The 12756-nt window shown below is 30.6% G+C and overlaps 1 protein-coding gene across 6 annotated transcripts; it reads right to left on the bottom strand.

The window, feature by feature from the left end:
• Positions 1–549: 549 nt before the first annotated feature.
• On the bottom strand, positions 550–12385 carry LOC123227097. Of its 6 annotated transcripts, none has more exons than XM_044651751.1 (3): positions 12236–12385; positions 11966–12138; positions 11134–11886 (listed from the first exon to the last, which is right to left on the bottom strand). In XM_044651751.1, exons 2-3 carry the CDS (start codon positions 12108–12110, stop codon positions 11414–11416), a joined length of 618 nt encoding a protein of 205 aa, XP_044507686.1. In that variant the 5' UTR covers positions 12111–12138; positions 12236–12385; the 3' UTR covers positions 11134–11413. The 6 variants fall into 6 exon arrangements, with proteins under 6 accessions (XP_044507683.1, XP_044507684.1, XP_044507682.1 ...); XM_044651750.1 differs by having other exon boundaries at positions 11135–11886; positions 11966–12135; positions 12236–12384; XM_044651748.1 differs by lacking the exons at positions 11134–11886; positions 11966–12138 and adding an exon at positions 550–1630 and having other exon boundaries at positions 12236–12331.
• Positions 12386–12756: the final 371 nt, after the last annotated feature.

Here is a 12756-nt window from a genome sequence, read left to right as displayed (position 1 = left end):
TTTTAAATCTCACAAGTATGATTTTGAGATAATACTTAAACTTGGGTGGGGAATAGTCCTTTGGCCTTTATTATCACGTATGGTCTAATAATATTATTGAATTTATTAATTAAACCTGTTGATTCAGTAGAGGTCCCAAAAAAATTATTATTTTATCATGATTATCAATTTATCGGGTTTTTAACAAACAAATTTAAAGACACTCAACCTATGTTTAAGTGGACCTACGCTTTAAATATTCAATTCATTTCAGGACTGCCTGGTGCCCCAATTTGATTTAGAAACTTTGGGTCTTGTAGTTGTAATCCAAAGTAACATAAAATTAACATTCAAAGCAATGTCATACTTAATAAGAAAATTTTGTGATTATTAGAACAAATCCAAAGTTAATAAAAACCAAGACAAAATATCATATTACATACATTATCAATTAAAACAATATTATACGTATCTATTTTGAATATATAAATAAATATTATTTATGTATATTATCACTTGATTAAATATTATTTTATTCTTAATTCAAAACTATTCATTCATATAATGACATATATAAAGTGTGTATTTATTTATATATTCAAAATAATTATACATAATTTTATTATCAAGTTTTACATAATATCTATATCTATTGTCTACTGAAATTTTGTGTGTATAAAATCTTCATCAGTAAAACACACGTAGCCTTAAAAGACTGGTTAGAGGTGTTAATGGACTAGAGTGGCTTCGATAGGTTCTACCAAACTTCGGGGTCGGGTCTACGATTCACACGGTTACAAGCCTTCACATCGAAGAAGAAGTAGGCAGTTGGATCACCTAAAAGAATAACGAAGAAGTGGTTTCCTTTGATCAAAAAGTAGTCAAAGTCATCGTCAGTTTGCGACCAAGTCGTAGATCCCAGTAAGAGCTGCGATTGGATCACCTAAGAGAATTGCCACACTGGCTTTGACGATTACCTTCACCATTCTGATAAAAATGTTGCCACTCCTTCCATTCCAATTGTAACGTTGAATAGGCAGCTCCACTCTCGCCAAAGCCAAACTATCCTCATTATCATAAGTAGCCCCTTTCCCCCATACCTCCAGCTTCCATTCTGTGGGACAACTCACATGAAAATGGAGGTTCTCGGTCTTCGACACATAGCTCCAGCCCCTGAAGCCAGAAACAGTACGTTCACGCTTTTTCTTGTTGCAGAAAAGGCAAGTTGATGACACCTTATCACAGAGAGCAAATTCAACACCACCGACAGTTAACTTCCTGGGCAATTTACGGCAGCAAGGATGCAGATCCCATCCATTTTTTTCATCGTGAAAGACAAAACCTTTAACAAGTTTTCCACAGGCTTTACAGTATCTCTGACACTTTTCACCGGACCTATTCCCTGGAGGTTGAAATAAGAATGTGAAGGTTGAATTCTTGAAGAAGTCATGATGAACAGTCCTTCCGGGAGGGGACATACAATGTTTATGAAGTTCATAGTCGCACTGCCCACATCTGTACCGAGATCCAAACCCGGGCTCCTTGCATCCACTGCAGAAGTAGGGCCTTTTATAGCTTTTCAGCTCGAGCTTATGGTCCTTGTGGCTAAGGTGAATCTTCCCCATACTTGTTAACAATTAGTAAGCAGTACCTGCTTCAGCCAAAACATTAAAATATAAAAATAATTAGTCCATATTGGGGAGCATCTAAACTGAAAATAATAAACTTAATTAGCTATTGAAAATATTTACCCAACCAGTGACGGTATTGATCTACGAGCTTTTTGTACCCAGATCCAATTAATTAGCTATTAAAATGAACTGGTCACAGGAAGAAGAAGATCAGAAATATCGGCCACAAGTGAATACGAAAGGAGAAGAATAGTTGATGATAGGCACCTGTGCGGGAGGAGTCCTCATGGACACGAGGATAAGCTCTACGCGGAGCCTATATATACACGAGGATAAGCTCTACGCGCTTCAAGCGAAACTTCTAGGAAGCTATGCTAACTGAGGGCGTGGCCGTAGCAAGTTGAGCGCGCCATGTCTTTTTTTTTTTTTCCTAACCAGCGATCTACCATGTATGTTGGATTTTGTTTTAAAAAATATTTAACTAGGAATTCGTATTTATTGAAAGAATAATTTTAAGGTATAATAATTAAATTTATAATCATATATAACATAAATTTAAGATTTCATAAAAATAAGGGAGATTTAAAATTAGATATTCATTTAAAAAATTTTAATACCCTAAAACAGTTTTATTAACTTTTTTATCAACTGTTTGTATGTTTTTATTTATTTTGTAGTTGACGGAAAACTAAAAATGGAAAATGTCACCACCATCAAACTTTAAAAGGTGTTTGGTTTAAAAAATTATCTTAAAGATAAATTATATAAAAAATTATTAGATATTTTAATTTAATTAAAATTAATAATAGTAAGATTAGATCCTGAGAATCATATATAAATTATAAATAACTAGATTTGATTATTTGAACATAATTTTTCTTGTTTAACTATAAATATTAATGATCAATACAAAGAGAGGGAGAGGAGAGGAAAATGATACGTATATAGACAAAAAAACATAAGTGAGAAGTTCTATTCGTCTACTTTTTAATACATAATTTTCATAGAAATTTACATATTTTCTTGAAACTCTTGTCAAATTAGAGTCATTCTTTAGACGTATTTCATTATAACTACTATATCAATGCATACTAGTGAACGGGTTTTCCACCATCAAGGGAAACCACATTAAAAATTTTGTTATATCATAATTTCTTTATTTTTGAATATATTTCATGTCTGTGGATATTAGGATTAATTATTTGATTCTTATTGCTACTACTGTAACATATTTTACGCAAACTTCATAATTCTATACATCAGTCAGTTACCAATAGTTTGATATTAGAAAGAGTGTCAGACCATACTTAGCTATTGTAAATGTTTGTTGTTTTGTCAATCTTTACTATATATATATATATATATATATATATATATATATATATATATATATATATGTTGTAAATATAATACACAAATATAAAAAAATAAATAGGTTAAAGAAAAATTGAGAAGAAAGGAAAAGAAGAGAAGAAAAACAATTGGGAAAAATATGATTTTCGGATATTTCAATTACAAAGGGAGTGGGGGTGTATCTATAAACCTTCGCTGCCCTCAAGTCAAGGAAAATGACTTTCACACTCAAGTCAAGCAAAAGCAATTTAATGTTTTCACACTTTTTTGGCTAAAGTTTCTTCTCACGTGGTGGAAAATCCACCTTCTATAACAATATATTTTTTGTGGCATTTTTTATGAATTAGTATCATATATAAATGTTACTAATATTTTTACTAACTTACAGATAAATGTCATCGACCCTTGTGTTGCTATAAGTTTTAACGTTAAGTATTTACAGTATCAGTATAAAAATAAAATATATGACTATTGTTTTTTTGTTAATCTTTACACTATATATATATATATATATATATATATATATATATATATATATTTTGTATATATAGTACACAAATATAAAAAAATAAATAGGTTAAAGAAAAAAAAGAGAAGAAAGGAAAAAAAGAGAAGAAAAGCAATTGGGGGAAATATGATTTCCGGATATTTCAATTACAAAGGGAGTGGGGGTGTATCTGTGAACCTTCACCGCCCTCAAGTCAAGGAAAAAAACTTTCACACTCAAGTCAAGCAAAAACAATTTAATACTTTCACACTCAAGTCAAGCAAAAACAATTTAATGCTTTCACACTCATATACAAAGGGAGTGGCCAAAGTTTCTTCTCACGTGGTGGAAAATTCACCTTCTGTAACAATATATTTTTTCTGGCATTTTTTATAAATTAGTATCATATATAAAAATGTTATTAATATTTTTACTTAACATACAGATAAATGTCATTTTGACTTTTGTGTTGTTATAAGTTTTAACGTTAATTATTTGTAGTGTCAGTATAAAAACAAAATAAGCCATTAAATTTTTTTTTTTTTTCAAAAGTTAGTTAAAATATACTTTAGTAGTATTTTTTGCAAACTATTATTATTTTTAATGGCAATCAAGAATGCCAGAAAATATTTTTTTAAAAATGGATAATAAGTTATTTTAACATTTAAAAAAATAATAATCTTTTATATCATTTTTAATTATTGTTTAAATGTAAAACTCAATGTGTGTCTTTTGATGCAAATTTCAATGTTTTATTATAAATAACAAAATTATACAATATCAAAAACATATATGAGATTTTAAATTCCTTGAAAACGTATATCCAATTATAGTTAATTACAATTTTGTCTAATAAAAAAATGAAAACATTTAACTTTCAAATCTACTAAACTCTAATAACAGATGAAATATATTTTCAAATGATTAATCCATACTATATAGCCTAAAAAAGATAGAAGAGAAAACTATAGATAGATAATTTAAAAAAAAAATATTAAAACAAAATAATTCATATTATCTAACTCAGATACACAGATTATATATCATCATATAATTAGATATTATTTTTTAATTTAAAATTATTTAATTATAAAATAATATATTATTTATATATATAAATATGTACATATAATTTTAATTTCAAAACAGTTGTAATAAAAGTAGGTATGGAAAAAGGAAGCTTTAAAATAATAAAGGAAGCTTCTGAGTGAGTTTTTTTGTGGAAACTGGAATTGTAGTCAAAGAAGACTAATGATTTAGTCTTTTCCAAGAAAAGGGTTCATATTGTCGTGTTGCTGTTAGCCCGTTCCGGTAGGAGAATTTGTGTGTTTCCAGGCAACACCATGGGGCAATGATTAACGTATTCTAGCTTTGTTTAAGGCAATATTAATGTTCATAGCACACGTTTACGTTGACTACTTACCTTTGCAGGCGTCAACTTTATTAATTAAGTTATAATTTTGTATATTGATTGGTTCAAATGTGAAAGGAATAAAGAAAAGTATTTTTTTTAAATATATATTAACGAAAAAAATAACATCCTTTAAAGGAGATTAAAAAATAATCTAAATTTGATCTATCAAATAGACAACCAACAAAAACATACAATAATTAAATATGATTTATAGAAAATCGAACTATATCATGTTCTCTTAAAAATCTATCAAAATTTCTATTATTATAGAGAAAAATCAAATCGAACTTTTGCATCTATGCATGCTTAACCAAAAATAGCATGTAGGAGTAATTGACATTTTTCAACCCAAGGTTTAGCCTAATAACGCATTTCTATCTATTAAATACATAAATCACATGTGAGAGATTTATTTTGGATTATGACGATAGTCACTGATGAGGACGATAATATGGTGCTAAGTGATGTGAAAAATAAGATCGAAATAGGAGATTCATTTGAAGAAGAGGTTTTTATTGAGAGATTTTGTGAAGTGTTCACGAAGTTAAATCGTGAGAGACGAGAACAAGAAACAACGAAGAATTCTACATGAATTTAATGAAAAATTCAATCGATCCTAGGCATTGGGTAAGCTTAAGGTTACGAGATTAAAAAAAATCTGACAATTGATTGATTGAGAAAACATTAGATAAACGTTAAACTATTTGTTAAGTCCAATTATTGGTCACGAGTAAGATATCTTTTTTAAACCAATCAACATGTAGAAGATGAAATTCTTTTCATTTTCTTTCATGTATCGTGACTTTTCAAATAAATATAAAAGAATTATTGTTAATTAATACAATAGTTAGATAAGTCACTGCTTCTCCCATATCTAATGATGTTCTAGTTGAGACTTAGAGTTTTAATTTAAATCTTATTATGAGAAAGAAAAACTATTGTTTTGAAAACGAACACAAAAGGTAACTCATATGTCAGTCAAGCAGTGAGACAAGGACAAGAGATAGATAAACAAAGCTTTGAGTGTTGAAAGACGTCAAAGTGGAGGTAGATCTAGAATAACGTCTTTAGTTGGAGGATTTCCTAACCAAAGGGGAAGATGAATCCACATACAAGTGGAGAACAATGTTATGTTGTTGATGGAGTTATTGTTGAATGAATGTGATGTTGATGGTGTTTGGTTGACCAAACCACGTAAAAAGAAGAGAGTGTGTAGATGACAGTGGACGAGGAAGAAGAAAGGGATGATATAAATTTGTTATTAAAATGAATTTTTATTTAAAAAACCTTATTTTTGGGTCAGTTTTCAAGATGATGTAATAATTTTAAATAGTAAAATAATTATAGATGATATGATAATTTTACTTTTTACATGGTATCAATATTATTTCCCATTAATAATGTTATTTTGAGGGTAAAAAAGTATGATTTATGATTTTAAGACATAAAAATTTTTTTTTTCTTTCAAGCTAAACTTGAGTGGAAAAATGTTAACCCTCTATTTACAATTCCTAATGGATGAAAATATTTTATTTATAGATTTATATGGTTTTTAATTTCATTTAAGCTTTACTCTCTTTCTAAACTTTCATTTGTTAATTTTCAAAAACTTAAATACTTATTTATCAACTGTTAAAGTTAACAAAATTTATTTATTTTAAAATTTTATTTTTTCTTCTTAAACTTTAAAAATTAATAATTTTTTTCACTTAAAAGTTTGAAAATTATATTTTCACCTATTAAAGACCTTCTTCAGTCTATCCTCTTTATGTGCCACTAACGACCCTAACCGAAGAATGATGAAAGGATTGCAAATCAGTGGACAACCGAACACATCCACAAATGTCTCTAATTTTTTGAAAATTAATTTGGTTTGTGAAATAGTTTGATTTGAATTTATAATTTTTTGAAACATAGTTATTCAATTAAGGTTACTGATGATTTTTAAACTGTAAATAGTATTTTTTGATATAATATATATATAATTATATTTGACAAATTTTTTAATAAGTAATTAGGTGTATAACTTGTTTTTCTTATATTTATTTTATTATCTTTACATGTATATTGTGTGTGTGTGTGTGTGTGTATATATATTATATTCATTTTACATGTTTATATTATATTTTATGAAGCTATAATTCAATTAATTTTATTAAATAATATGTATTTAAAAATAAATTATATTAATATATTTAAATCATAATCCAAACTGGACTAAATCATATTTTTTCAATTAGTTTGGTTTGGTTTGGTTTCAAATCTAAAATTGCATGATTTGGTTTGAAAATTTCTCAAACTATTTTTATAGTTTGATTTAAAAAAACTTTCAAATCACATCAAACTAGATTATACACACCTCTAATGACTAAATGTAACAACTATTAACAAACAATTAGTAGATAACGATCAGTAGATGACAACCAACAAATTATAATTGGCATAAGAGCTACTAAGTAAGCACTTTAAGAATAAAAATTCATTAAGGACTCACTATCTACTAGCTAAAAGTCTCGCGGAGATGTTTAAGTCACATACACAATAATCTGATATTAATGAGATATTCCTTATCATCAAGAAATCAGTCTCCTAAAAATAAGCAACAACCAATAAAATGCAGGTATTATACCTATCGATTCGAAAATGACTATTACATTATTACATTTATTCAAATATAATCTTCTCATAAATAATTTGTAAAGGATTACAAGAGCAGACCATATTGGAAAAAGACAACTCAACTATTATCATTAGCACATTATCTTGGGTTAAAAAGTTTTATTTAAGAATTTAATGGATGAAAAAGTGGTTTTAGATCAAACCTTGCACGAATAAATGTTAATCTCTGTTTAAAATACCTAGTGGATAAGTTTAATTTGACACAATACTTAATAGAACATCAAGATGTATGTGGTTCTTCACATATGTTATTGTATTATCAAGTAAGTAATTGTCGATGGAAATTGGTTTTTTTGTGTGTGGGGTTGGGCATTGACCGAAAGCTTGACATTTTTAATATATATTGCCTTGAAATGATATGCAAGGAAGTTGTCCGGAAGAGAGCGAAAATTATATAAGAAGCGATTTTATCGTTTATGAAAATTGAAAAATTTTGTAATTCGAATAACATTATATATACAAATAAATTATATAAATTTAATATAATAATATCTTATTAGATAATTTTAAAATAAGAAAAAAATAAATAATTATATTACTCAATTATAAACTATCATTTTAATTTATGTAAATCTATTTAAGTAATTTATTTATACTATAATTTTATTTTTACGATTTTTCCACGATGTTTTGGGCCAAAAAGGACAATGCATGTTTTGGGTCAACTGTCAGCTCAGCCCGCATTCGCTTGTAATCAATTCAAAGCCTCAGTTATAGTTGTGGCAGTAGCGTGGTGTAAGGAATAATGAACAAAAAATTTGGAGCATCCCATCACTGGCTTGGTCCTGTGTTGTGGTTATCGTCTTGCTTCTTGCAGGTGCTTCCGTCGTACACAACATCTACAAGCCAGACCTTGTAATGTGCAAAACCTCTCTATAACATTTTTTTAAAACTCATAGCTTGTTTGATAAAATGCCTCACTCGATTTCGTGCTTGCCCACAAGTCGACCTTGATTAAGATATGGACATCTAAAACTAACAAATAAAATGTGGGTTTGTTGTTTTGTTTGCAGACACTACCTCCGCTGGAAATATATGAGAAAAAAGATGCTGAGAAACCATCAAAAATTTCTGTAGTCCCAAATTTATTGGTTGAGAGTCGACTAAAACCGATAGGAACTGAAATCACCGGGTGCTTGGTGTTTTGATTCTGGTTCCTACCTAAAGAAGACCTCAATAGGTTTAGTTTTGATTCTAAAAGTAGTGGAATTAATATTTCTCTGGTAGGTTTCGATTCAACCACTTTAAAGAACCAAAACTGACTTAAGAACTGAATTCGGAATCTAATTTTAAGTACTCGGTTACGTCTGGGTACCGATTAATTTCAAATTTGCAAATTTTAATACATCTCTTTCTTGGGGATTCTATGAAAAACTCTGTTAAAATCCCCCCAACTTTATCACCATTGCATCATTGATTCTTGTTTTACTTCGACTAAGGTGATTGGCCAAAGGACTATTTCACCCCCAAGTTTAAGTGCTACCTAAGTTACACTAATGAGGTTTGAAAAACTCAAAATCTCACTCATTTGTTAAAAATCTTAATTATGAATAGGGATAAAATAGTCGTTTAATAAAAAATTTTAAAAATCTAAAGTTTTATTATGTTTGGCCCCCACAGCTTGAAAATCACAATCCCCCCTCCCCCCCACCTGAAGTTTAAAAAATCAAAATTTTTCTCCTAGGGTTTGCAAACGCCGCTAGAGATGGCTGTCTCCGGTGGCGTCAACTTTTCCTCTTGGCTTAACTCTCTCAGCTGATCACCTCCTAGCCACCGACGAAGGCTAATTCCTCCGATGAAGACGACTGTCAGAGGTCTCAAATGAAGACGACATGGTCATCTAAGATCTCCAACTGTCGTCTTCATCGAAGGAATTAACCTTTGTTAGTGGCTGGGAAGTGATTGACAGAGAGAGTTAAGCTGAAAGGGAGAGACGACGCCACCAGAGACAACGAAGTTTGTCGTGTCTGATGATGATTTTCAAACCCTAGGGAGAAATTTTTGTTTTTCAAACTTTAGGTGGAGGGATTTGTGAGATTTTTAAATTGAAGGAGACAAACATAATAAAACTTTTTTTTTTTTTTGTTAAAAAATGGTTTTAACCTTAATTTTGATTGAGATTTTTATCGGATAAATAGAATTTTAAGTTTTTTAAATCTCATAAATATAGTTTTGGGATAACACTTAAACTTGGATGAGAAATAATCCTTTGGCCTTTATTATCACGTATGGTCTAATAATATTATTGAATATATTAATTAAACCTGTTGATTCATGTAGAGGTCCCAAAAAAATTACTATTTTATCATGATTATCAATTTATCGGGTTTTTAACAAACAAATTTAAAGACACTCAACCTATGTTTAAGTGGACCTACGCTTTAAATATTCAATTCATTTCAGGACTACCTGGTGCCCCAATTTGATTCAGAAACTTTGGGTCTTGTAGTTGTAATCCAAAGTGACATAAAATTAACATTCAAAGCAATGTCATACTTAATAAGAAAAATTTGTGATTATTAGAACAAATCCAAAGTTAATAAAAACCAAGACAAAAGACCATATTACATACATTATCAATTAAAACAATATTATACGTATTTATTTTAAATATATAAATAAATATAGTCTATGTATATTATCACTTGATTGAATATTATTATATTCTTAAGGCCAAACGACTATTTCCCACGCAAGGTTTGATGTGTTCTCAAAAATCCTTCCTTTAACTATGGAAATACCAAACACCCACCCATGACCGGTTAAATTTAACAGAACCCTAACACCTGAAAATTTTATCTCTTTTTGCCCCCCTAAACTTTAAAAACTAAAATTCTCCCCAAGCCTAAGTTTTAAAAAATCGTAGTTTCACCCTAGGGTTTCGTTTTGAAATCTCTGATGACATCTCCGGCTCCATTGCCGACGACCTCTCTCTCTCGAGACATCCTCTCCTTCCGGCGATCTCTTTCCTCCCATTTGGACTCCCGATCGGCATTGGAGAAATCTTGGGAGACGAAGAACTTTGTCGGAGAAGACGAAGACGAAGTTCTTCGTCTTCTTAGACGAAGACGATGGCTTCATCTTTGTCTGGGAAGATGACTTCTTCGCCCGACGAAGTTCTTCGTCTCCCAAGGTTTCTTCGACGTCGATCGGGCGTCCAAATGGAATGAAAAAGATCGCCGAAAGGAGAGGATGCTTTGAGAGGGAAAGGTCATCGACAATGAAGCCGGAGATGTCGCCGGAGATTTCAAAACGAAACCCTAAGGTGAAACTGCCATTTTTTAAAACTTAGGTTGGGGGAAAATTTTAGTTTTCAAAGTTTAGGGGGGCAAAAATAGATTATATTTTAGTTTATTTTTTAATATTATAGAGAAAATGATGATTTTATCCTTACTACCGTTAATTTTAACTACTCATGGGTGGGTGTTTGGTATTTCCATAGTTAAAAGGGGGATATTTGAGAAAACATCAAACCTTGGGTGGGAAATAGTTGTTTGGCCTATTCTTAATTCAAAACTATTCATTCATATAATAATATATATAAAGTGCGTATCTATTGATATATTCAAAATAATTATCCATAATTTTATTGAATAAATTATTATCAAGTTTTACATACTATCTGTACCTATTGTCTACTGAAATTTTGTGTGTATAAAATCTTCATCAGTAAAACACACATAGCCTTAAAAGACTGATTAGAGGTGTTAATGGACTAGACTGGCTTCGATACGTTCTCCCAAACTTCGGGGTCGGGTCTACGATTCACACGGTTACAAGCCTTCACATCGAAGAAGTAGGTAGTTGGATCACCTAAAAGAATAACGAAGAAGTGGGTTTCCTGTGATCAAAAAGTAGTCAAAGTCATCGTCAGTTTGCGACCAAGTCGAAAACTGCACTAAGAGCTGCGGCTGGATCACCAAAAATAATTGACACAGTGGCTTTGACGATTACCGTCACCATCTTGATAAAAATGTTGCCACTCATTCGTTTAATAGGAAAACTATCTTCATTATCATAAGTAGCCCCTTTCCCCCATACCTCCAGCTTCCATTCTGTGGAACAACTCACATGAAAATGGAGGTTCTTGGTCTTCGACACATAGCTCCAGCCCCTGAAGTCAGAAACAGTACGTTCACGCTTTTTCCTCTTGCAGAAAATGCAAGTTGATAACACCTCATCATGGAGAGCAAATTCAACACCATCAACAGTAAACTTCCTGGGCAATTTAAGGCAGCAAGGATGCAGAACCCATCCCTTTTTTTCATTGTGAAAGACAAAACCTTTAACAAGTTTTCCACAGGCTTTACAGTATCTCTGACGCTTTTCACCGGACCTATTCCCTGGAGGTTGAAATAAGAATGTGAAGGTTGAATTCTTGAAGAAGTCATGATGAACAGTCCTTCCGGGATGGGGACATACAATGTTTATGAAGTTCATAGTCGCACTGCCCACATCTGTACCGAGATCCAAACCCGGGCTCCTTGCATCCACTGCAGAAGTAGGGCCTTTTATAGCTTTTCAGCTCGAGCTCATGGTCCTTGTGGCTAAGGTGAATCTTCCCCATACTTGTTAACAATTATAAGCAGTACCTGCTTCAGCCAAAACATTAAAATATAAAAATAATTAGTCCATATTGGGGAGCGTCTAAACTGAAAATTAGAAACTTAATTAGCTATTGAAAATATTTACCCAACCACTGACGGTATTGATCTACGAGCTTTTTGTACCCAGATCCAATTAATTAGCTATTAAAATGAACTGGTCACAGGCAGAACAAGATCAGAAATATCGGCCACAAGTGAATACGAAAGGAGAAGAATTATAGTTGATGATAAGCACCTGTGCGGGAGGAGCCCTTATGGACACGAGGATAAGCTCTACGCGGAGTCTATATATACTGATTGTTGGATTTTTTTTTTTTTTATTTAACTAGGCATTCGTAATTATTGAAAGAATAATTTTAAGATATAATAATTAAATTTATAACCATGCATACTATAAATTTAAGATTTCATAAAAATAAGGAAGATTTAAAGTTAGATATTTATTTTAGAAATTTTAATACTCTAAATCAATTTTATTAACTCTTTTATCAATTCTCCATGTGTTTTTATTTATTCTATACTTGGTAGAAAACTAAAAATGAAAAAGGTTATCGCCATCAACCCTAACAAGTGTTTGGTTTAAAAAATGTTTTATTATTAAAATTA

Source organism: Mangifera indica, chromosome 10 (assembly GCF_011075055.1).
Source record: "Mangifera indica cultivar Alphonso chromosome 10, CATAS_Mindica_2.1, whole genome shotgun sequence".
Lineage (NCBI taxonomy): Eukaryota > Viridiplantae > Streptophyta > Magnoliopsida > Sapindales > Anacardiaceae > Mangifera > Mangifera indica.
Note: the sequence above shows the minus strand (reverse complement) of the source record. Positions and strands in the feature narration are given on the sequence as shown.

Bases quoted from the DNA above. Each gene is read 5' to 3' on its own strand.
- LOC123227097 (XM_044651748.1), bottom strand. From the start codon at position 1,604: ATGGGGAAGATTCACCTTAGCCACAAGGACCATAAGCTCGAGCTGAAA.